Source organism: Filicampus tigris, chromosome 1 (genome assembly GCF_054856515.1).
Source record: "Filicampus tigris isolate MCC_2025a chromosome 1, RoL_Ftig_1.0, whole genome shotgun sequence".
Taxonomy (NCBI): domain Eukaryota; kingdom Metazoa; phylum Chordata; class Actinopteri; order Syngnathiformes; family Syngnathidae; genus Filicampus; species Filicampus tigris.
The window spans coordinates 10,627,496-10,654,927 of NC_141217.1; the positions used below are offsets into that span (position 1 = coordinate 10,627,496).

At 41.3% G+C, this 27,432-nt stretch overlaps 1 protein-coding gene across 2 annotated transcripts in view; it reads left to right on the forward strand.

Moving 5' to 3' along the window:
* Positions 1 to 27,432, forward strand: part of LOC147152722 (TOX high mobility group box family member 2-like) — a 109,138-nt gene that overhangs the window by 68,720 nt on the left and 12,986 nt on the right. For both annotated transcript variants that reach the window (XM_086051803.1, XM_086051810.1), the window contains 2 exons: positions 3,130 to 3,411; positions 26,014 to 26,244. In XM_086051803.1, coding sequence (XP_085907929.1) covers positions 3,130 to 3,411; positions 26,014 to 26,244 — 513 coding nt within the window. The remainder of the gene's footprint in view (positions 1 to 3,129; positions 3,412 to 26,013; positions 26,245 to 27,432) is intronic.

Genomic DNA, 27,432 nt, shown 5'->3' on the forward strand with positions numbered 1-27,432 from the left:
GCTTTGTACATTGTAATGTAGTGTAACGTGCAATGTTGTTAAGAAAGCTGGGCATCGTCTAACCGTCACCGCGTTCCGTCCTGCAAATTTAATTGCCCACGTGGTTCCGGTCCATCCCTCGTCGGCGACAGCCAATCGACGTCGAGAACGTAATCGATTAAATATGCAGGACGGAAGGTGGTGACAGTTAGACGATGCCCAGCTCTGGTTGTTTACATCCATGAAGAGGAAGTAAATCCCAAGAACGGCACACAAAACAACTCCGTCGTGATCGCACCCAGGAACTCTTTTTTCCATGTCAACCAGCACCACATAAGATTATTATTTAATTCATTTTGACTGTCTGGCATGCACTACCCACAACATCATGACGATCACATCTAACAGGTTTTTATACGACACGAGAAATGGCTCTTCCTGGCCGGCGCAACAGGATTTTTTTTTACTCTGACTTGTGTGTCAGTGGAGCAATTCATCCTCAGACTCATCAGTATTTTGAAGCAGGTGTAACACCTAATTTACTCTATAAGATTTTTTTTTTTAATCGATCATGGTGACCAGCAGCGTTTCTCAAAGCAACCACTGGTTGCTATAGAAACCCGGCGGCGCCCTCCCAGCGCACCGTGCTAGAGTAAATAGGACCGTCAAAATGACTGGGACGCCGTAGTTAAAAGAAAAATGACTGATTTTTATATCGTTTAGTACTACACAATTGCACCATGGAAATGATATATGTATACAGAATTAGGAAAAGTCAAGAGGCCAGGAGCAACTTTATGTATATCAATATACACAGATTAATAACACATCAAAGTTTGAAAACAGTCAAAATGACTGCTCTCGTACTCCCAGAGCAGTACGAGCAGAACTCGCAAGTCCTTTACTTCTACACGACGTATCCATTCGAAGGTGTTTGATTGTGTTAGTATGCACATGCTAATATTTTTGCTAGAGTCGCAATTAGACAACTGGTCATTTATTTTAAAGACGTTAACGTTAAGCCACACTTTCATTCAGCGTACGTATGCGCCACACACACGTGCACTTTTTCTTTGGTGGTTTGGCATATCTTTGCTTGTTCGGCGGACACGGTTCACAAAAACAATTCTTGTGCATTCAAAACACACTTTTGTGCTCCAAATTTCATCTTAGGCGCTTGCGAGTGTAGCACAAATCTAACGTTATTATGTAACCTCCGCCTACAGCACGCAGAATGCCAGGGTCAGGGTTTGCTTTCTGACTTATTTAAATCGATATTATAATGTAAATAGTGCAATTTCTATTGATATTGATTAGGTCTCTATTGCGATATATATTGCTATTGAATGATTGCCTTGTTTAGATAATAATTACACGGCAATAAACAACCTATATCCATTTATGAATGTAAAATAATGGTTTGTTGTTGTTATGTCGGTAACCAAAATAGTTAGCCAGCTAAGCTAACAAAGCTAGCAGTACTACATGCAACGTGGTGTTTGACTTGTGCTCTATGATTTGTGTGTTAGTATTTGCACATGCTGACAGTAGAAGTCCATGAATTTTTTCTTTACAATTAATAAGGGATTGCAACAACTTTGGAATCATTGCAGTGCAAGGGACAGTAGGCTTTTTCCTGGGCAGGCTATTTTTGTCCATTTCTTTTTTTCCATTTTAGTTTTCCACTTGTCACATGGGAAGGTACCAAACAAAATACAATACAGAACCGGTAGCCACACTTTTAATGTCCTCATGCTGCTGAATGAGCACTTTGATAGATGCCATACATCTTGTACCATTGGATAAGCGTAACAATTCAGAGATTTGTTTCTATTTGTATACTAAGTGCCTGGCAACCATAATTCGAAATGACACCAGCCATTGCAAAAACCTTTTACTGTGGGGGAAAAACAACTGTTAGTGATCATTTTAAGCAATCATCAAGAAAAGGCACATTCAGCACTCATAATAAAATGTTTTAGTGTTATTACATTCTCTCCAATAATGGCATGCATTAGGAGCGCTCCAGCCTAACTTGAGGCACCAGTTGTGTTTGGGCGATATCATAGCTGTTCTTCCACATTTTCTCTTTGCTTAAATGTTTGTTTGTAAGATGAATTGCTGCACTGGCAGGCGAGATGACAGGCTACATCAGGACAATATTGAATTGATTCCTGAAATGTTGCAGAACGGACTAGTTGATGTGTACCACGAGACATGAATAATAAAAATTCTATTAAAAAGCTCTTGAATGGCTGACACTGGAATATTATTTGTGATGATTAATTTTCTTCAGTCATTATAAAGGGGAGTTGGCATCAGATTGCCGCTGACAAAATTGCTTTTCATTCCCTGGTGAATACCCTCAGTATGCTTTTGAGAGCAGAAAACCATCTTTCTCTGTGCAGCATTATGTCAACTTCAGTCTCTGCTCATGCATCACCCCATGTGCGTGTTTTTTACAGCTCATTTACGCATACTGGACTTGTTTTATAATGAAGAACGTGCAATGGTTTGATTATATTTATCAGATTATGAAATATGCTATTTCTTTTCCGTTGCATACAAACTGACGTTTTATTGTTGTTATTGGGATTTGTGAGGCAAAATATTCTGCTGAACACATGTGGGGTGTGCCTAGTTCAAAGTATTTGATAATAATGTATCAAATTATTGCTGAATAGTTTCTTGCTGGGTGGAATTCCAGCAATCTGTGCCAAAAACACATGAATTGCTGAAAGCGAGATGAATTGCAATAATTGGGCATTTGACTCGAGCATTGTATTTTTGCTCTTGTTGAAGTTCCATCTGTAGCGAAACCCGTTAAATGGCAAGCTATACGTGATTTTAACTTGAGTATCTGGCTGTGCTTTGCAGGTGCAGTTTTAATATTTTAATTTTATTTTTGTGCATTTCCTCTGTGCGCTCCACTTCACACCCACGTATCGAAAGATATGCTAATGCATGTCGGTGGGTTGGAGACTCTAAATTGCCCGTGGGTATGAACGCGGGTCCTTTTGGTAACCTGCATTTCTCATGTTTTTTTTTTTTAAAATCTAATGCCAACATTCACTGGCAACAGCAGACTGGTTGACAAGCATGCCCCGATAAGTCAAGATCACTGTTAATTTGTCTCGTATGCTTTTGCAGAGCTATTCCAGTCAGGGCAGGAGCAGCAATGGCGGCGGCGGCGGTGGAGGAGGAGGAGGAGGAGGGGCAGGGGATGAAGACTACGAGATCCCCCCAATTACACCCCCCAATCATGCTGACCCTTCTCTGCTGCACCTCATGGAGCACGAGTCAGGGTACCCTTTTCACTCCTTGCCTCACAATGGCCTCCTCAACACCTACTCCTACCCCGAGCTGCCCGCGCTTATGATGTCCAACATGCTGGGTCAGGACACCCACCTCCTCTCGGGGCCTATGCACTCAGTAAGTAGACCCTCACTCGCCTTTCTCCAACCTCTGCCCCTTTTGTCATCTAACGCTGTGGTGCGATATGCCTCCCGCTGCTTATCTGGATTGTCTGTGATCATTTTTTCATAATGGCAAAGCGTTCATCCATTAGCGTGATAATTAGCACGGTTAGAGGCCATGGAAGCCGAGACAGTGAAGTCAAGGCAGAGGCTCGAGCCTTGACTATGAAACATTTATAAACAGAGTGCACGGAGCTGCAGCCGCGCACAGCTCCTCTAATATCTCCTCGGCTGCGCGTCTCAAAGATTTCATTACCTCAAAGTGAGCCAAGAAAGCGAGCGAGAAACTCAGCGTTTCACATTTTCGTTTGCTACGACCGGCGAAGCTAAAGAGAGGGGGGAAAAAAGAGGAGGTTGAAGGGGCGCGGGAGGTTTTTGAACAGAAAGCTCGACAAGAAGAGGGAATGTCCCTTGTCAGCTACTTTTTCTCTTCCAAAAGGGACCCTCATCCCCCTCTGTGAAAGCAAAGGGACTTTTTCTTGTGTCAAACATGCTTCAGACCCAACATGTAAACACCCCTGCTGAACAGTCAGATGCTTTAATCATAGAATCGAACCCGATGAATTATAGATGCCCCGTGTGGTTAATTATTCAACGTCATATACTTTCATCTGACATAAATATGACTTTTTTTTCCCCCACTCTAACACCCACTCATGAATATGTATGCTCTAATGTGAGCATCCGTGGCATTTATCCTCTGTTAATCAGGTCTTATGTGGTTTTCTTTCTCAAACGGCATAAGTTGTCTGCTCTGTTTTCACTGTGGGTGGTGGCTAAGGGCCTCTGTTAGTCGGGATTAGGTCACATTTTGCAGGCTGCTGTGCTGAATATTCTCAATCCCTAAAAAGGTGCTTTTGACTAATATGGTCAATATAGTGGCTGCTGGCTTGAGAAAGCGATAGAGTCACGCGGATAAGTAGATTAGCGCTCCCCGCAGGTGCATGATTGCCGAAGGTGAATTAGTGTGTAACCCAGGTTGATGAATTTGCAATAAAGCAACTGTTTTTTGTACAATAATATTGTTTAATATTGCTTTGGTTTCACCTTTGCATTTACCTTCAAATAGAGCCCTTTGGAGTAATGTTCCATTTTCTTATTTCGCACCCCCTTTTCTCCTAAATGGACCATCATCGCAGTAAATCACTGCCCAAACACAGACTTACACGCAAGCTGAAAGTGCCGAAGATTTATGCAACACATTCATGTTTCCCACTTTTACATTTTAGTACTACTCTTGCAGAGCCCCACTAATAATAGCCACTAATAATATTTCTTGTTGCCTGGCAACCGCCACAAGTAATAGCTTACTCTGGAAAAATAGATGACCGATAAGAAAGAAAGAGGAGGGGATGGGAGGTGGGAGTGGCGGTGGGGGTGGGGGGAATTTCAATTCATTTATTATCTCCTGGGACAAGAGGAGCTTATTTCTCAGGCTGTGGAATAGGAAAATAGGCTGTATAGTGAGAAATATTTAAATAAATTGAAGATGACGTTGTTTTCATTTTATTTCCATTAGGGATGTTTCATTTGATGTTTCCCGCACAAAGCCAATTAACCTTAATTTCATACTGATAAGGATATAATAAGTAAGATTGAATTTCTGTCTGCTGAATGCTTCAAGAAATATGAGGCTGGATCGAAATAGGCTCTCGGTCTCGGTGTGACTCGTCACGTCTGAAGAAACAACATTCGGCGCTGCATTGACAACCAAAATACTAATCGTTTGCAGACTTGTTCGCCATCAGTAAAAAAAAAATACATTTAAAAAAAGCAAATAAAAATCTGTACCTTAAGGATACGCTTCTCTGCAATAAAAGCTATCCTTCAGTGCACAAATAAACCTCCTACAAGTACAAGCTCAGCTGGAGCAGCAGATTCGCTTCTTCTCAAGGGATGTTGTTGCTGGTTTTTGTACAACATGTAGCCTTAGGCTAAAGCTCTGTAAACTTCTCTCTGCTTTGGGATTCTCTTTCTCAGCGCACATCGATCCTACGGCAAACAGAGTTAAATCATTTCAGGAATGAGAGCAGTGGATTGACCACCCTCATGCTGCTTAGGTACAAAATGTTCACTTTAAATGGCTCTACACACGAGCGTCCAAGTCATCCTGCCAGCCTCCTCTTATCCTTACGATTGGGACCTGCTGCACACATTAGCCACAAAATCGCAAGATGTGTCTCAAATCTGACGCACAACACTATTGAATGTGATGTACAGCAAACCTGATATGGTCTCTTTTTTGTGTGTATTGCTGTGCAAAAGTCATTTGCCGCCATTTGATTTGCTGTTTTCAAGACCTTTTTAATATCCGTACACTTTGACTACGTGTGCACTTCAGCGAAGACCGTAGAGTGCAAGTGTGGATATAGGGATTGGGCCAATGTCATCTTCGGTCAACAGAAGTGGGCAAAATGGCCGCCCCCTGAGATGACTAAAAACAAATGGATAAACTTTTATTCCACAAATGCAATGTTAATCAGAATGCCGTATTTCAACTAGTGGGCCTGCATAGAACACATTCTTGAAAAAAAATATGTTTGGGTTGACTTCCTCTGTAAGAGAGGCAAGTTATTGCCAGTGCTTATGCCCAAATGTAAATGTAAAAGGTTCGGCCTTATGCTATGTACCCAAGTATTCAATAGTGGGTTTACTGACCTGTTGCTATATAGAAACAATTATGACCACCTGCATAATGTAATAAAATACAATACAAGAGCCGCCTTTACAAAGGTACTACACTGTGCCATCTCTATTCAACGCTATTCATTTAATTTAACAATATGTTTATTAGGGTCGCTGGTGGTGTAGTGGCACACTCGCCTGCGTTTTGCGCGGGCAGCGTGGGATCGGTTCCCACTCTGTGACGGTGTATGTGTGTGTGCCCTGCGACTGGCTCAGGTTGTAGTCCGCCTTTCGCCCATAGTCAGCTGGGATAGGCTCCAGCACCTCCCCGTAAGCGGTGTGGAAGATGACACTTCAGTATGTTTATAATATTTTGTCCCTTGTCATGTAACTCACCAAAGAAACCAACATATTAGACAAAGCTCTCTTGTCAGGGCAGAATATTTGATGCATGATATCTTGTACTTGATATGGTTTTATTGTGGATGTGGTCCTAATGTTGTGGCTGGTCGGCGTATGTACAATACTGTGCCAAACTCCGCAGCCGGCCTTTGGTTTCGAAAGCTATAATGATGTCAATGCCAGACACGGGAGTGCTATTTCGAGCTTTGGTTCCATTGTCACAGCTCCTCCCATCCAAGCTGACCGACTGTGTTAGCGAGTGTGAATCAATGCAGAAAGAGGCCAGTCTTGGATGAGCGCAAACTGCGAAATGTAACGTGCTGGCGTGTGAATGCTGAGCACTACCGGAGAATCCCTGTCTCATCCTTCGCTGTCAGGATGTCTGCCAGCCCGGGAAGAGGTGGCACTCAGGGGTCTCGTGTTCAACAAGCCGCCTGATCACTCAGGTCTGCTTGAGGCTGCTGTTGGGGTGTGGGTGGAAGGGATGGTTGCCAGCAAGCTCTTGCTCTTTGATAAGATAAAGCAGGAGTGACACTTGCCAGAAGACAGTAATGAGGGGTCGTGGAGGGGCCCAAAATAGCGTCTTAAGGGGCACAGCGGCGTTTAAATATTGAAACACTGCACCGGCCCCTGTCTCATTACTGCTATAATGAGGCTAGTTAAGGGAGCCCAAAGCCACGACTGCCAGAAAAACAGATGCCAGTTTAACAACTACTGTACTGTGTATGCCACACACTTGACTCGCAGGACTCCCACTCATATTGACGTTGGATTTATAGAAATGTGCAGAGGTAACCACTCATCAAGGGGTCTTATTATTGATATCATGTGTGTTGTTAGTTTAAGATCACACTGCACGGGTGAAGAAGAGGCCTACAGTACGTACTATACATCGGTTTCATGGAATTAAGGTGGCATTGGGGGTGGCACAAGCAAGAGGTTCTGGGTTCAAACGTTGGCTATGCTTGTGCACATATTCTCCGGGATTCCGCCCACATTCACAAAGCCTGCATGTGAGGTTCATTAAAGACTCTAAATCTGGAGTTTCAAACATGGGGCCCGGGGGCCCTTTGTAGGATGATATTTTGAGGTTTGCTTACTTGACATCAAAGGTTAATGTTAGTGCGGTGCCCGTGTGTGTGTGTGTTGTGTTTTTTCCACTTATGGGCTTCCATAGCTCAGGCTCATGACAGATTTCAGCCAAACATAATGCTGAAATGACACCAAGTGGTAGACGAAGATCACTTAGTCCCAGTCATGTCTTTTTCAAAATCTGCTGTTAAGTGAAAGGTTGGCAACAAAAGCAGCTAACTTCAAGCAAAACAGGAGATGGATGTATTTATTTTTGTTGAGTATAGAGGCACTCTGACATGTTTTGAATGTGCAAAGTTGTGGTGCTCAAGAAATCAGACATCATTATTCAACTAGACATGCTGAGGACTATGCAAAGTACTAGAATAATAATTGATTAGTTGTGTGTTGTTGTTTTATAGTTCTTCAACCCCTTTTTTGTGGAATACTTGATGTGGCCCAGACACACCTAGACTGCGTCTCTCACGGCCCCCACATTAGTTGAGTTTGAAAGTGAGACCCCTGCTCAAAATTGTCCACAAGTGTGATTGTGAGTGAGACTGGTTGTCTATCGTGTGTCCTCTGACTGACTGGCAAACTATCACCCAAAGTCAGTAGGGATAGGCTCTCCAGCTCATCCGCAACCCTAAGAAGGACAAACGGTGCAGAAAATGAGTGGGTGGTGGGGGCATTGTTAGGAATTGCTTTGCACTCTGTGGAAAATATTACATCGCAATCGCTCACAGTAGAGTGTCAACACACTAACATTGTATCTTGATACTAGGGCTCGACCAATTAATCGGCCAGCCGATTAAATCGGCCGACTATGGCCACTTCAAACATCGGCCAAAATAATTGTTAGTAATTGTTTGCCCATTGTATTTACTTATATGTACTCGAACCATTTACATTAGATAACATTGGTCTCAGTGTTTGCTACACGTAAAACTATACTATAACCTTATATCCTTAATTATGTATGAAGAATTTAATTTAGTTATTTTTTAGACCTGCCTATCAACATAATGCTAAGCACAATTTTACAATTTGTGCAAGGAATTGACCTGGATGTCACTATTTTACACACAATCTAAAGTCATGGTTTGTTTAAAAAAATCGAAACAGTGCAGCAGAAATCATACATAATTGTGTCAAATATGACACATATTCAACTACTACAGTGTTTCTCAACCTTCATTGAGCCAAGACACATATGACATTGGAAAAAAATCTCACGCCACCCCATTTAGCAAAACGATTCACAAAAAGTGGCTATACAGTGTCCTTATGTACCTTCTGCCATATAGTGGAAGAACATTATATTGTTTTGCCTGTTACTGTACGTGATTGGCATAAATGCATTTTTTTTTATTAGGAAATATACATTTTTGGTCAAAATAATTGACATTGGATAATTTCCACGACACACCTGATGATCTCTCAAGGCAAACTAATGTACCATGGCACACTGGTCGGCAGCTCGTCCCTACTGGCTGCTCCTCTCAGTCAGCCCCTCCGCTCGCTTCGTGCCGGCCGGCAAGCGGCGGCCACTCTGGACGGGCACCGAGCCCTGCCCACACGGATCACCACAGCTGCGGCGGCCGCTAGGACCCCGCAGAATCGGCTAAGTACACCTAATGCCAACATTGAGCCAACAAGTTCAACACACAAATGCACATTTCCAGCTAATATTTAGCTTATAGCATACACAGCTGCAGCATATACATAAATACTGTACATACAGATACATCATATGGTTAGGAAGACTGCTTAGGTTTCCTTGCTTTCTCTTAAAATGCAGCGTTGTGTTTGTCATATGTATATTTTTCTCTCTAAAGAAAGACATTAGGTAAGCCCATTAATTAGTGTTCAGTACCATGCTTTCAGTAACAGCTTCATTATTGTAGGGTTTTGAGCTTCTCAAAAATAAAGCTCTTGTGAAATATAATACAAAAAATATAAATATATATATACTGGTTAAAAACAGCCCTTTGAATAATCCATAGTAAAGTTCACAAATAGTAAAATGTTCATGAAATGAAAAAACAGAAGTTCATGCGATTTAATTGATATAAAAATAACTTTTTCATTTATTAATTTTTTTAAGTATCGGAATTGAGAATCGTTAGGAACCGGAATCTTATCAAAGAACCGGAATCGTAACCGGACTCGTCCAAATTCAAATGATGCCCAACCCTACGTTAAACAGGGATTACCGTCCTTATAAATTCATTAATTAAATGCATTGCACCACGCATTTTGGGAACGACAGATACACAAAATAGGTTGATATGACATGTCTGTAAGGAGACCTTTAAGACCAAACAGCAAAGTGTGACCATGTGATCCATGTTTGTGGACATCACAAAACCAAAACCCCCAAAAACCAAGGATGCATGTTCTGTATTGATAGCACACATTTTGGTGTTTGTAAAAATCTAAGTGAAAATCGCTTGTCAAATGATTATGATTTAACTAAATTACTGCTGAGCTTTACTGCATTGTCGGAACGCCAGTTGAAGCGCCTGTGCTTTTGTAACAAGCTTATACCTTGCCAATCACTGACCTGATAGACAGCTTCGATTATCATTAACATCTAGATTTGTTGTAGTCAGCGTAGATGAAAGCCTCCGATCTCTGCAAAGGTTTCAAAATGGGTGGGGGTCCCTGTCTGGACCTATACCAGATATTCGGGTTTGATCGATGTTGTTTCAACAATCACTCTTGTATTTCGTTTTTATTAATTTTATTTACAACTCAACAGTCCGCACATGATGCTACGGTATTCATTCAGTATTCTTTTTTGTTGCTTTTCTTCTTCTACTGTCTATTCATGTGCGTCATTACGTGGGCGCCCCCCAGTGTTCAGAGTGAGACACCAGAGTTAAATTAAACTGTGACAAACTAAAACTCAGATTAAATGGTAGATATTCCTAATCCTAAATGTTATTTGAAACACTGTTGTATTCAATATAACTTTTTGCTCTTGCCTTGAAAAAATATATTGTTCAACCACATAGTTTGATTGGGAGGGTTTTTTTGCCCACTAGATATGTGTTTCATTTTATTTATTTAATTTTTAAAATGTGTTTAATTATATGTTCCACTGGGTGTCTGTAAAATCAGAACAAAGAGGTAAAAAATACAACTTCAATCAACATCTTCCATATGAATATCTCTTTTTGTTATATATATATATATATATATATATATATATATATATATATATATATATATATATATATATATATATATATAATTGACACCCATTGAAATGCTCTGAGGGGGTAAAACATATTGTTTTATGCATTGTTTACGATTCAAATTAATCATCCGATTAACTGGTAATCAGTATTTTTTTTCTGCCAAAAATTGGCATCAGCCTCAAAAAATCCATATCGGTCGGGCCTGAATTGATACTGTAGCTGTCCAGTGCCCACTTATGTAAAGTTGCATACTTATTGACAATTTTACTTTTGGTGTGGATTTTGCTTGGCTCCACCGTGTATTGTCAACACGACATGTCTAAACATGACATACAAAAAGTATGATTCATGACGTTCTCTTGTGTACTACATTATGAAACATAAATCTTCTTAAATAGGAAGTCAACGCAAAAACATTTTTTTCAAGAATTTGTTCTATACAAGACCACTAGTTGAAACAGGGCATTCTGATAAATATTGCGTTTGTGGAATAAGTGTTACTCCTCTCGTTTTTAGCCATCTCTGGGGACGGCCATTTTGTCTTCTATCGACTGAAAATGACATCACAAATGCTCACAACAACCAATCACGGCTCAGATTCAGAAAACAGGTCAGCCATGATTGGTCGTTGTGAGCAGTTGTGATGTCATTTTCAGTCGACAGAAGACAAAATGTCCGCCCCTAGAGATGGCTAAAAATGAGTGCATTTTGCTGCTTAACTTATATTCCACAAACGCAAAATTAATTAGAATGCCGTGTTTCAACTAGTGGGCCTGCTGGGAACATATTCTTGAAAAAAATATGTTTGGGTTTACTTCCACTTTAAACATCTTAAATCATACAGTTGTGGCTTTGAATGAACTGCCATTTGTGTTAGGGTTTTATAAAATGCTTATTTATGTTCTTTATATTATACTTCATGTACAGTAATAAAAATCCACTTTTCAATTAGCTATTTTATGTAGACCTATTCCACAAGTACCTTCCTTTCCTCAGTCACATATTGTGATGTATCTTTGATGTGGAATACATCAATTATTGTGTAATTGCTATGTGATATTGTCATTGGCAAAGTATGGTATGGTTATACGGTTTTGTGTTGAGAATTACTCTGTAATTCCCTGCCCACTTTGGACAGAAATACAGCATGCATTTTCAAATGCGCTGTAATGTTATTAAACCATAGGTTTGTGCGTGTGCGTGTGTGTGTGTTTGCGCGCGCGCACATGTCAGACGTTGTCAGAGTCACTGATCGCTACAAGGTTATGTGAGCTTGATTCCATTCGACTTCATTTACTGTAATCTGACAGGAAATTTATTTTGCATCACTTGGCATTTAGGACAGGGGCGATAATGGGGGGAATACCAATTCTAAAACAGTGACATAAAATCGATGCAGACTACTATGTTTATTTGCAGCTTAGAGATTGTTAGATTGGGGCCCAATGGAGCAATTATAAAAGTCAGACTTGGTGAATCAACACTGTGCAGAAATCACTGTTGTGAATCCTCTTAGAGGATTGACACATCTGTAGTTGATCATGCACAAAAAGTGGACAGTACCGCGTATAATGCCGAAACAAAAGTGCATCGCAATTAAATCCTGCGTGATCACTCGGACTGCAGAAAGGCACACTAAATTAGTTTGAGTGCGTTCCGTAGAGCAACAATGAAACAACTTCTTTCAAATAAACCACCAAAAGTAATATGAATTTTAAAAAGTTGCAGCAAATCACAGTTTGCACTTGACTTCACATGTTCATTGCTTGCTTGGATTACTTGTGCTTATTGAAACAGCTGTCTTTATTTCCAAAGGTTTGAGACATATCTCATATGACCTGCATGCTCTGCTGCCTTTCACTGGGGCAGATATGACATCTTGGTGACATTCGCAGATAAATCACTTTTTGGAGCAGTAGAAATGTTTTCTGTTGTGCCTTTTCATTTCATTAAAAAAAGAAGAGACAGATGCCCTTCGGTGTGTTACACTCCAGCACAGGGGCAAACAATGTGTCTTGCGGTTGTCAAGAGAAATGACAGCAAGATAATTGGCGGGGCGCTCCCTTTTCATTTAAAGTGAAACAAATAAGCTTGCAAAGAGAATGGTGCTTTAAAAAAAAAAAAATACAGCTTTGTTTTGCGGCACTTCATTATGCCGGCTTTGGAGTAATGAAGTGGAGTATTAACGGACTGAGCATTAAAAACAAATGCACATTCATTGGCTCGCATGAATATTCATGACACTAACGCAAACAACCTTAGGCGACTGTTAGGACTAATGAATATTTCAAACAGCTTGGTCACAGCAATTTGAACACTGCATTACAGCTGACTCTCCGGGAGCATCGTGTACAAGGGTGAACCATTTGAGGGGGAAAAAATGATTTGAGCAACACCCCATGTTTGCATTGCACTTTTGTTACGGGACACAGAAGGAGGCTTCGATGACATGCAAGAGACAATAGCGCGTGTACGGCTGCTAGCACTTGTCAGTCAATAAAGTATTGAATGACAAAAAGAGAACACCTCCGTTTGTCCTCGTATTGTGGAGCCTCACCGCAATTTAATAGGACTTTGTACAAAAAGGAACGGGCTGTAATTAGAAGAAAGATGGTAAATATGGCCTGCTAAAATGGAAAGAATACATGACATGGAAAATGTGCATCGCACCCACTGTGTTTAAATGACAAGGAAACTGGAGAGTGGCAAAACGCATAGTAATTATTGAACCTCACCCCGCCCGCTATTCTTGGGGGACACAGGGACCAAGCCCAACTGTGAATCGTGAATTTCCGCAAATAAATGATGCTCCCCTAAAAGTTACTACAATTTTCTACATTAAGAGTTAAAACCATAAATATACCACAATAGGGTTAGGTGGCCGATGGGCAAGAAGAACTGGAGCTAGTGAGCGTGCGTGTGTGTTCTATTGGTAGAACGCAGAATGTCGAGCAGACGATTGGTTTGGTGTCTTTTTGGGGCATAGTTACACTCGGCAGAAGCTGTTCGTTTTTCCTCATTTAAAGAGGTTGTTGATCGACTGCTGCTTGCCCACGTTTTATCATCTGAAAAGACGCTACGGCACAATAAATATCACGCCTACTGTTGACAGTATTTTTCCACAAAAAGAAACAAAAGATATTATGTGACTATTTTTTCCAAATGACAGAAAATTGCAACTAGGTGTGTTTTTCAGCGAGCAGGTGAATACGCAAATGCCAAACTGCAAATATGTGGGGAAAGATGGCTGAGCCCTGCCTCGGATGGGGAAAATCTGTGAGTAACGAGAAGCAGTTCAGATAATGGATGATGGATGGATCATTGACACCCCCTTAAAAAGATTTACAATTGCTTATAGATGCCACAAAATGCCGGCAAAGCACCACTACCGTTTTTGGTGAGCGCTTTGGGCTGTATAATCGAGCTTCTCCTCTCACTTCAACATAGTTCATTGGCATCAAAATGCCACAAGGTGGCGCCAGAGTATGATTTTATTAGACGATGCTTCAGCCTAAGCACAAATACGGCGGTTTTACAGAAAATATCAAATACAAGGTTTGTGCTTCACTATTCATGGAATTTGACCTTTGCGTGTTGTTTTTATGTGCAACCAACCTAAGCTCAACTATTTTGCTAAAAAAAATTATAAAAACTCACCTATTTGCAGTTTTTGCGGTCATTCTAAAACCTCCTAAGATAGCACAAAATGTAGCCAAATGCCTGTTAAATAGGTAAATGCTAGTATAGTAATTGTTGTCTCAAAAGTATGTAGAGACTCCGTTGCGAGAGACTCTTTGTATGTCTCAAAGGAGTTAATTTTCGCCGAGTTCGTTTGTGAAAATTACGGAAGTCTAATTGTTGCTGCCATTATACAGTAATAAGCGCCATTTGCTTTCTGATCGTGCTTCCTGCATTTGTCCATTTAATTTTGGGCAGTTAATTTGAACTGCAATTGCAATTTGTATTCACTTTTGATTCAATGTAATTTTCTGCAGTTTAACATATTTAACAAATAATCAAATGCTTTGGTGCCAAACATTATCCAAAATAAAATTCACAATGTACTTAAGTATGTGAAATCTGCAGGATACTATTCTTTGACTTGTTTTCAAAACTGGTTATCCTTCAAGTTGCTGCTTAAAAAAATGAAAATAATCCAACGAACGGGGCAATTATGTAAGCATCTGAAAAGTGTTGAGTGCACCTCGCTGCTTTTGAGAACGTACATCAGACTTTTTGCGCTGGATGTTGGAGAATCCCACACCGCCTCGGCTGCTTCCTTTGAGGGATCCGAGCGATGACTCGTCCTTCTCGTCAGCGACGCTACGCTAATTAGGCCCGCCACAAAGTCAGCCTGTGGGGATAATGTCCCATTATTAGAGTCATTTGTTTCAATTAACCGCTCTGTGATTCTACAATAGCAAGGCGCAGCCCAGCGCAGAAGAGCCATTACTCTTGCCCGAGGAACCTCTGAGGTTTGGGACGGGAGAGAGCGACGGCTTCCTGCATCCCGCTTGCGGTGCTGCTGCCAGGTTCCACAAATGTAATCAAGGTTTACTTGTTTCTGGATACAAGGAGAACAAAATTGCACGTTGTCTTCATAGAAATAATCAGTTGTTTGCTTTTCCAACTATCTGACTTGGGCTGACTTTCCCTAGAACTAGTAACCACTGATAACAGAGGACTAAGTTGCTGACTGCTCTTTGTAACCTTTAAATGTAGGGCCCATGCGGTTGACTGAAATACTGTTCCGCTACTCCAGTGTACAGTTACGTTGTTCAGACTTTTAGATTGTAACCAGGTGTCACCCTTATGCTCGAGGGTGTATTTCTTGAAAAATCCTCATCATACATTGGCGGAAGCTGAACAATTTGATAAACCAAAAGACCAAAAAATTACCCTTGTACCTGAATAGCAAGTAATAAGGCCCTCTAACAAGGCCTAGCAGCCGACAGACAGACAGACACAACAATTGCACTCTGCATTTAAAGAGACATAAAAGCAACCAAGCATCTGCCTCGGAGTGGTAGAATAATGACAGGGAAACAACAACATACTGTATGTTTTTACATCCCCGCAATACCAACAGACACAACAGAGGGTTTTGGAGCTTTGTTGTAAAAGTAGATCTCGATTTTACAGATCACAGCTTGTCAGTCAAAGCATAATGGTAGGCCCCATGAGTTAATTTCAGCTTTACCGGCCCCCTGATCTTATTCTACTCCCACCAGGAAGCCACTGTCTGAAGTCTTTGGAGGCCCACTGGAGGTATACATTATAGTCAAGGAGAAAGGAGAAATACACGCATGAGAACAGTAGAAGAACATTTAAAGTGTATGTAATTATCTGGCCTCATTTTTTTTCGGGGGGGGGGGGGGGGGGGGACGTTTCAAAATCATTGTAATGTTTATGTGGCCATTATAGTTGCAAACTATTTGCAAATGCGAAACCAGAGTCACAAACCTATGTAAACAGATTCACAAATACACATCCAGACTCGCATGAAATACATTTGCAAATGTGTCATTACTCAACATTTGAGCAATGGACCACATTAACGGCAACATATTAAGCATTTCCGGAAATGGGATCACATCAACATCACAATTTTGAGAAAAAAAGTATAGGATAAAATCATTTGACGGTATGACGTAACACGACGTAAAGTAATTTCAGCAGACTGCCTGTGATCTTTGATGAGTTTATGACTGCCGTTGTTCACGCTATTCGTTTGCCAGCGGTTTGTGAACCTGGTTGCGTATTTGCCAATCCGGTTCGATATATTTGTGACTCTGGTTACACGTTTGCAATTTGTTTAGCTTCAATAACGGCCCCATAGATGTTGCACTGGCGTGGCTTTAATACTACTGGTGGACCAGCCCCGACAGCTCCCGTGTTGTGCGAGTGCTCTGGTGAGGTCACAGTGGTTGCTGCTGTGAGCAGAAAAGAAGTGCTTGCTTCTACTTGAACGGGAAGCTACTGATATGATTTCACAGTAAGAACGTAGGTGCCTGCATTGTGAATATGCCTGTGAGTGTTTTGACAGTCCAGCAATGAGGGGGAAAAAAAAGCACGCTCGGATCAGTTTCTCCCGAATCCCTTTATGATGTGAATATTTTTACATTTGACATTAGCACGCTCACTGTTGCACACAGCTGGATGCTGGAAGAGCCATTTTAATTGCCCGCTCCATCAAGTGGCAGCTTAAGAGCGATGATGTCTGTCATCATCGCGCAATGTGGTCGACAAATCGTATCAGAATGTGTTTTGTGCAGCTTTGATGCTACTTTCACAAGTAGGAGAAATAGTTTTTCTTTTACTAATCATTTGCATATGTATTGTTTCATCGGCTCTCGAAGCATGTCATGATGTAAAAAGCGACCTCATGCAATACGTAAACCGCTTTTCGGTCCTTTCAGCACTAGATAATGGAAACTTCGATCGCCACCAAGAGGTTGCTGCCCTGTGATGCCTCTGTTGCCAGGCTCTCTCATTGGCTTTCTCCCCCCCGCTGCGCAGATGTTTACAAAGAGACATCACCAGCTCACATTAAAGGCTTCAAGTTGTCCCCTCGGGCTGTTGCTATGGAAATAACCCTGCTATGGTCGCTCATTCATGTTTGATTAATTGTTTTTTTTTTTCCCCTGTCGTAGCGTTTTGCTTCTACAAAGACCTCACCGTGGCGACATTTTAGCTTGAAAACAAACAGCAGGATAAGGTTATTCCATTTGAGCCTTCTGATATTGTCTCTCTCACGGCACAAACGCGACACGCATGAAATGCACAATGTGAGTGCTTCGACACAATCTTTGTTTTTATACGCGTGCTAATCAAGTCTTACGTGTGAAAAAGATCCTGTCTCATTTCTACCTGGATGGAAAATCATCTTTTTGCCTTTTCCCCTTCTAAATTGCACACTGCAGCGCTGAGCTACAGCAACCCACTGGGGCCAATTAGAATGCCAGCAGAGCCAGGAAGTGCACAGCAGATGCTTTTTTGCCGCTATTTATTAAAATCCAATCTGCATGGACCCCTCCAACAGCTCGTTAAACTACCGTTAATCTAATTAGCTCTCGCTTGCCACTGTTTTGACCACATTACCGAATACAAGGTTCTCGACTTTGCAATTTAGGCTGATTAAGTCAGTCCAGTGCTGAGAGGAGATCCTCAGAGCTGTCAGTGCTTTCCCACCCTCTGTTAAATCATGCACACCGACTTCTGCTTTGGTTCTGGTTTGAAGTTGGAATTAGAATATCTGCAAAGGTAATATTAGCCGGGAGCTCGCTGGTACAGCCTGTCAGTCCGAAGCCATATTGTACCTTATGAAAGCTCTATAGATCGGAGGCGAACGGCATGAGGACCGAGTACACGTTTAGTCTTGATCTAGATCCTCTCGTGTTGTTTTTTAAAACCACAACCATGAATCCGCACTTCCGGTTGATGATTGTTTTGGGCCGGGCTGTATTTTTATTTGATGAGTGCTACTCTCGGAATGATTGCCTTCTTCTTTCAGCTCAGAGATCTGTGAGGTGGCTTTGACATGCGGTCCTGCTCATTGCTTACAGATGGCTGCTCTGACATGGCCCTGTAATAGCTTCCAGATGAAAAGCGCCTGGTGTATTTTCAAGATATGTCGAAAACCACCAAACGTCACCTATGCGGGGTGATTTATAGATTTCGTACAATCTGAAGATTGTGTGGGGAGACATTTAAGTAGATGATCACATGTTGTGTAGTTTTAAGAACTACTACTTTGTATTCCATCCGTGGTCAGAAAGCTCAAGCATCAAACAGCTTTGTTTACACTCTCTTTTTGTCGGCCACATGATACAGTATAAGACCAATCATGATCGTGCTGCATATTGCTTGCAGATGTTCATAAAAACAAAATGAATATCGACATGACCGCTACTTGTACGAGAAACGTGTTCATTTTATTTTCTTCCAACCTGAATCTGAAAATTACAGGCGATGTGTAATCTTCATCATTGGCTGGATATTTACACGTGCATGCCGCATGCAAAATCTTTGTCTCTCAACATGTGTCTGATATTTTATTGCACTGCACAACTTTCCAGGAACCCACTTTTCCTCTTAAGGGTACATCTTGTGGTGGAAAAATTACATGTGGTATGGCATTTTGAAATTGCATTATTCTCATTGCTGCGGCTGCTTTAACCATGGCCATTTATCTATTTATAAACCCACTAAGGCTTGGAGTGCATATAACAGCTGCACAGAGCACTGCGATGCTCCATGCTTGGAGTGTTGAGGAAATGCTCTCGAGTGCACTACACTTGCACTGACAGGATGTCACTGGATCCATATCTTAAAAATGGAAGTCACTTCTTAATTAGAAATGTGTTTAAGGGGGAAAAAAAGGATAAAGGGATTAATCAAGGCCCCGAAACGCTCAATAAATATCACAGCATAGAATATTTTGTGAGCAGCTATGTTATCCTCTTCCAAGATGCTGGTGTCATCGCTTCGTTACTCTCTGTGCGCGTTACTCACAATCCTGCTTATTTGCTTTGACAATTTACAGTGCTCAACATAAACAACAAGATTTGTCAGACAACCTTGGATTTCCTTTCATAATCAACATTTTCCATGGCGTGCGATGGAATGTAGTTCCCAACCACTGTGTTTTGGCATGGTGCCACGAGAAAGAAAGTGCGCCATGGGAAATCATCCAGTTTGACTTAATCGGACCAAAAGTGCTTATTTATTTATGACTTGTTTATTTGTTACAAATAATGTATCTTCCTTCATCTATCCATGCCAATGCTGCATACTGACAGGCAGGACAATTAAACGATCTTCCACCAGATGGCAGAAGGTGCAATGAACACACGTATCCACCTATTGCCGTTTATGCAACAGAAAAATGCTCATATATTGGCTAGTGCACCTGCCTCACAGTCAAAAGGTTCTGGCTTTGCGTTTGGATGCTTTCCGTTTCCAATCATAGCAAACAGTTGATGTTCCTTCTATCAGGAGGTGCACAATGGTCTTATTGTGACTGCTCGGCCTACACAATTAGCACCTAAACAACATCATTCAAAACAAGAGTTTTGCTACTGCAGCCACAGCTTCTTTTTTTTTGCCGGCAAGACACATTCGTGCCTTTTGGGATCCTTGCTAACTGTGCCACAGCTAAACGTAGCGCGCGCGGCCCTCTTCAAGATTTCAACTGGTGTGTTGGCTCTTAACACCTCGCCTGCGGTTCTCCGAGTGAGATCGGCAGCTGTTGACATCTGGAAATCAAATAACTCAAGGGACTCTTTGCAAACGAAGACAATTAAATCTGATCTTTTCCTGTCATTGTGTCTCCCGAGTTGTCACTGCAGAGAGTGAGAATGCACTCCCGATCGACAGCGCCGTGTGACTTATACGAGCAGTAAATTAAACAAGATGACATGAATCATCATTTCTTGTCATCACTGACAGTTGTTATGAGTTTGTAGTCTTTGCAGCTAAGCACCGCAAGTCATTTACATGCCGCGAACACGTCTTTTTTTCCTTCCACTGTGGGAATTTTTGTGGCCACTGTGTTGTGCTCGGATTTCAGAATAAAAAGCGGCAGTAACTGCGCCTTGCGCTGTGCTGTATCGCAAACATGGAATTCTGTCGGCCGGCTATAATTCTGTTTGGAATGTGTGCTCTTTACTACAAGAATGCGTCATGTTTGTTTTTATGAAAGGAATGTAGGCCGTTTAGTGACGACGAGGTCTAGGTATGATCTCATTTGAAACTTTTCAAGGCTTTTTGTTCTACTTGAATCCACCGTATATAGTTCTCGAGTGTGCATCATTAAGCATTTTTCATCTTATTCAGGCCAGAGCATATTTGCTTTCGTGAGAGGGATGCATAATGTGTTGCCTTGGTGGTGCTTGCACTCCAACTGAAGGACATTGTTGTGTTCATCATCGTTGTTTTTGGAGCACAATGTAAACTCCGCGTGCGCTGAGTGTCTGCGACGCGCGTTGCTACAATGGCCATCGTGTAACGAGAGGTTTGTTTTTATCAAGTCAATGCTGCGCACATTCGCCTATCGCCGCTCTGCTGCTCTGTGTATCCGATGATGATGATGATGATGATGATGCATAGCGAACATGAAGACTGTTAGTGAGCAAACACATTCATACCCAGGCTCCCACACTGTTACCTGCTTTTATTGCCTCATTTTCACGTCTTTTAAACTGTCAGCCTGCATGTCTGAGCTCGTCCTTCGTTTTGCCTCTCCTTTTTCTGTTTCATCTCCTTCTCCTTCTCGCTGCTGTTTTCGTAGTGACGCAGTTATCAGGCTGTCAATTCTAATCTTGTCTTGCCGATGCAGTGCTCTCCATTCAGAATTACAGCGACCCCCACCCTCCTCAGGAGCAGCCACCCCCCCCCCCCACCCCCCGCCCCTTTCCGTCTCTCGCTTCCCCTCAGACAACAGAAACGCTGATGGGATGAGCAAGCTGAGGCTGACACCATAGTTCAGTCTTTTGATGGTAAACTAGAAAGTGGAGTGCAATATATATTTAGACTGACTGACTGCTCCTTATGGAGCATGGCGGTGGTCTCTTACCCAGCAACAACCTGCAATAAGTGAAAATGTACTTTTATTTATAACCACAGCGTCAATCTGATGTGTCAACCTACAATTTGTCCTCTAGTTTACTGCAAGAAAATGTCTGACAATGTCTGTCAGGCCTATTATGGATCTCCGTAGATGATGAATTGAAATGATAGCCCGCTCTGATGCTGAATGACATTTACTTAGATTGAATGCATGTGAACAGGCTTGCAATGTGTGGCTCAAATAGAAATGGCACTGTGCTGTAAAGCGGATGTGCACACGCTCCTTCTCTCCCATCACCATGATGGCACACAATCACATGATCATCATCACCATCATCATCATCATCATCATCATCATCAAAGGTACAGTCGTAATATTAATTACACAATGTGGCCTCCTCTCCCCTCGGTGAAGTGAGGATTTACATGCTGGGGACTAATCTATGATTTTCCACTCAACGGGACATCACTTCAATAGTGACTCCTACTGGTCGTCATAGGGAAAGTTCTATTTTATCGAGGTTTGGCATATGTTTAGCATAGTTTTATTTACCAAATATACAGTATTCGGTGTGTTCTGGCCTTAAATAGTTGATGGCTAGATAGCAGTTCCAGCGGAATGACAACATTTTCTCTGGAAAACAGTTCAAATGCACCCAGCGGTTACAACATTACATACACACAGTCTAACCAGTATGAATTAAACAGATCTAATTTTAGATAGACAGAAATAATGCAGCATAACCCAGAAGCTGTCAGGCTACACAGCAATGTGTGTCTGCCAACAACCACGCACAGTGAGACATCCTAAACCTTCTTTGTACAGCAGGCAAAAGAAATGCAAATCCTTATGATTCTTTTACATTCATAACAATCTTTTATCAGTCTACTATGCAATGATTTCTTTATAGTTAAGAATAACTCAATTTTAAGCTCATTGCCTGTTACAAGGCCACAGTGGATTTCCAGATTGCTTTAGCCTGCAAATATAATGGGGAACATGTTTGTGTTTCAAGCAAACAGGAGATTCAATCAGCCAGGCAGGCAACTGTACACTTATCTTTTATTTCAGTCGTGAGTCCAGTGGGTTTCTTTTGAGGCGCACTGTTCTGAGTACTGTATTTGTTCTTTCATTTTTAAAGTAATTTCATCACCATTTGTACAATAAAAGAGGAGAACCAAGAGAGGAAATGAAAGCATGCGTCCATTGTTCATCGTCTAGTTAATTGCATGTTGTTGCATGCTGTTGTCATCATGCTCTCCAGAGTACAAATGCATCTGAATTTTCCTGGAAATATTGTAGCCGTATTTTGTTTCCCCCACCCCCATTTTGCTAGTTCAATTTTGCCTACCTTCATTTTAGTCTCTTTTCACTTCAAAGGCTTGGATGGAACAGATGTCATATCTAATGCCTGTCTTCTGCCTCATTGCCTGGAAGCGAGGGCTGATTATGTTTTAATGAAACGAGGCATACTTGCACACAAGAAATGAATGTTACCTGTAAGCTGTGAAATAGACAAGCAATGTTTCTCATCTCCCTGAATGGGAATGTTTATTTATTTCATTTCAATACTTTTTTTGTCTTCTTTTCCCACCAATTGCCCTCCTGGACCTTGAATTTTGATGAGTTAAATTCATGTTGTGTAAAGCTGTGCACAGCTCTTGATTTGCCGGTGAGTTTTCTGCCGAAACAATGAGACTTTTAAGAGCCTTCATTTTCCTGCTTTTACTTTGACAGTTAAAGGATAAACATGGCATCTGCTGCTGATGCTTTAACCTGATGCAAGTATGCATTTCATTTAGTGAGGTAATTGTACAATCCAAAAGCAGCAATAGCAGTAGGGCGTTCCGATACAACTTTTTTCACTTCCGATGCGATACCGATATTCCGGCCGTGAGTATTGTCCGATACCGATATTGATCTGATACGATATCAGCAGGAACGATACAAAGAAGTATAGTCAGCAACACTAAGTACTGTATGAGAAAATATGACCCATTTCTTCCATTTGGGTTACGTAAATTCAACCTCAAACATGACAATGTGTTGCACATAAAATGAAACAAAATAAACTAAAGGACCCTGAGAAATAACCCAAATAAAGTCAATAAAAACAAATTAAGTGCAAAATAACAATTCAAGTTGACTTTAGTACATTCACAATCAATTCTGTACATTCGGTATATGGTGGCAACAACAGAAGGCAGGACAAAAAAATAACCAACGCAATATTGTCCACTGTCTTAGTGCTCAACTGAGTTTCCAGCTCCAATTTCAAAATAAAATAAAAAAATATATCAAAGCAAAGCAAAACAGTTGTTATCCTGTACATTCCAGAGCTGGGCACTTGAGACTTTTTTGTCGGTCTGTCGTCCGTCCGCGACCTGGGTACCCTCCGTCCTTGTTCATAAAAATAATCGTCCTCCACCCCGTTTGTCCTCGTCCTTTTAAAGCGCTTCTGTCCTTACATTCCATTGACAAAAAAAAAAGGTCGTGCACTCATAAACATTATTTAAAGCTCATTACGTGGCTAATTTCCTATGCACATCCACTTACCGACTGGGAGTATCGTGAGTGGATTGAATTGTTTACAACTGTTTAACCAAGATAGCATTTAGCTGCCAAAACAAAACCGTTGAGATGTAATGAAGATGATGATGATGATGATGATGATGGTGATGATGATGGTGATGGTGATGATGCGTACTGGAGCAAGCCAGGAGACATCACGAGAATATTTAAGATTGTGTAATACGTAATGCAATGGCGTTTTATTGCAAAGACGTTTTCCGTTTTTATTGCGTTATTTCACAATAAAAATAATTATTGCAAAATGACGCTGCAATAAAAATAATTATTTATTATATAATAATTATTCACAATAAAAATAGTTATGCAAAATTACAAAATGATATTATAGGAGGAGAACAACGGACGTCTTCCACTTCCGTGTCATAGCTTTCAGTGTACGGTGGAGCTGGCATGAGTCATCTGGTATGGATATATTTTTACACACTAGAGTTGTCCAAGACAAGGACATACTTTGCATGCAAAGGGATAAAGTTTGTACTCAAGGTTAACAATTAGTTAACAAAACAAAATTGCTATCCACCTTCTTCTTCGTCCAAGAAATTGGCGTCCACTAGAGGGAAGCCTATTCCTGTGAGAACAATAGTGCAAGGAGGGAACGCACTTGAAAAAGAGCACTCCATTGTCATGCAGCGTTAGTCATAGCTGCTCTGTGGTATCGCGGAAGAGAACAGTGGTCTTTATTTTTACAGGACCTCAACACAACACGTCAGCCAGTACTTGACCCGGTTGGGGACGAATAGAGGTAGGGATGAAAACCCACTGCTTAGTCCGTCCTTTTTAATAGACTTCTTGTCCTCCGTCCGTCCACAAATTTGGCGTCCGTCCGGGAGAGAATGAGGTCAGATCATCATTACAGGAGAAGCAATAGCAGTAATAGGTAATTATTACAAAGCACGGCATGCATTTTTGAAGAACAAATTAAAGCTGACAACAAAAAGTTTGGAATAATTTGACGCAAATAGTAGAATGACTTTAAATGCAAATGGTATAATGTTGTGTGTTTCCTCAAGTTGTCGTTTGACATCTTCTGCTTTGTTCTTCCTGCAAGATCTTAAATGAGAAAATCCTGATGACAGAGAAAGCACACAGCAGACTGGGTTGATGGGATGATCATAATGGGCAGTGCGCCATTACATTTGCTGTTATGCTAATGAGTAAAAAGATTTTTTTTTTTAGAACCATCAAGAAATCAAGTTAACTGATCTTGCACTGATGCAAATGGAAGAATCAAGCGACTACTTTCTTACCGTCCACCTTGCAATGTGTTCACGCTTGCTCACCGCCCACACCCTATGCCCCATCTCTCTCTCTCTCTCTCTCTCTCTCTCTCTCTCGCTCCCTTTCTCTCTGTCCCCCTCCCTTCCTCTCTCCCTCCCTCCCTCCCTCTCCATCTCTTGTGTTTGATGTGTTCTCTCTGCATCCAAGAAGGCAATTTTCATAAAGAATCACAACCAGGATCAGGTGACCTGGATTTGACTCCCCGTCTAAACCCCCTCACAGAAAATGAAAGTGCATTCATGTGTGTTGGATGTTGCACATCATGCGGACGTGAGCACTTTACGCCTCCTGAAAGTGGAGTGAGATTGCACTGTTATTGTAGACAAACCATGTGATTTCAGCCTTTAAATGTAGAGATTTCAGATTTTTTCACCCACTCTATTTTCTTGCAGTGTGAAAGCACGTCTGGGATTTATTTGAATATAAGAAAGAATATTACTAGTGCTATGCTTCAAAGAAGATTAAATAGAAGTTATTTCTATCTTTGGCCAGTTTTGCTCTTCACCACCCCAGAGGCTAAGCAGTCTCACTGATGTCCTGTTAGTTCGTAAATCAATGCGTTCCCTCTTCTTAGAAGTAACTCTGGCCGCACTTCACAGAACGTGTCTGTTTCCACCCTCGCTCTGCTGTTTTGAGGGGTGTGCTGCAGTTCACCTTTAAACACAACAATCATCCTTATATCCCCACCTAGTCAATGTCATGTGTTTCCAAACACATTCTGTACCTCAACTCTTCTCATCTTCTTACCTGATGTAAACAGTTATTTTTATCACCTGATTTAATAGCTGTCTTCCTACCTGTTGCCCAATTGCAGATAAGCAACGACAAGCGGTCCTCAGCAGAAATGATGAAGCCCAAACCCAAACCGCAAAAGAAGAAGAAGAAGAAGGATCCCAATGAGCCACAAAAACCTGTCTCGGCCTACGCGCTCTTCTTCCGAGATACCCAGGCGGCCATTAAGGGTCAGAACCCCAACGCCACCTTTGGAGACGTCTCCAAGATTGTGGCCTCCATGTGGGACAGCCTAGGAGAGGAACAGAAGCAGGTACAAACTACAGTGGGTCTGTGGAAGTGCATGTTGATAACGCTTTTACTGTCTATATGGACAGTATGCAATTGGAACAATAATTTATCAAGCACCAGTAAATTCTTTTTTTTTTCCAATCCTTCTTTTAAACTGTTTAGAAAGAAAAGTATTTTTTGTCCACAATTTCAATCTTATTATTTCAATTTTATATTCTACAATCTAACAAAACTGTGTCCAAACAGAATAAGGTATTCTATAAACATTACAATGCCTAACAGCTAAAAACATAAAACTAAATCAGTAAGGGAACCACCTAAGTTGTAGGCCTCACAGTGACTACTTTTTCATGCGGTCAATATTCAGTTTAACGTCAAATTTCCGATTTCTGAAACACTCAGAAAAACCTGTTTACATGCGTGAGCGGGCAGAGGTACTCCCGCATTTGGATAACCCGCTGTGTACGGCGACGCAAATAGACGTCATTTCCGCTTGTTACTTTCCACTGTCAATAAAAAAACATTAAAATCATGTCATGCACCACAGGAATCAAGCGGTCTGTTTCCTCCGCGTTCCAAAAGTGTGCCTCTGAGTTTCTCGATGATTGTTTACCTCTCTGCTTGTGTGTTTACAGCAAGATGCGCACCAGACATATGGACGTATATATGTGTTTATGTACACATTGTGCCATTTTTGCGGTACAGAAAGAAATAACTGTGAAAACGCCACAAAGGAATCATTGTATTCAAGTAAGGCTTGCTACGATGAGGATGCGCTTACAAGCACTTCCTGTACTACGAAAACCAAGATTCCTTGCGGTTGAGCATGTGCAGAGTAGCCCGTGCAATCGGGTTATTCCGATTGACGTATAGATGCGATCATATTCGGGTTAAAAAAGGAGTAGCCCGGCCATAATATTTGGAATTTTCAAAACCCAAATAAGGGCTTATTCGGGTTACTGCACGCATGGGTTGCATGGCTTTTAAAAACCCAAACACTGCCAGTATTCTGGTATTAAAAGGTTTCTTGGCTGCATGTAAACGTTGTCAGTGTCACAATTTGGAGTTGCAGCAAAAACCTTCTGGAAAAATATGTGTCAAAAGTCAAACCAGACATACAGTATGACCACACACATCATTATGAGTGACCCCACTCGAGAGACTTTGGGCCCTATTTTCGTTCACAGCACAAGATTAGCGCACTCTGTAA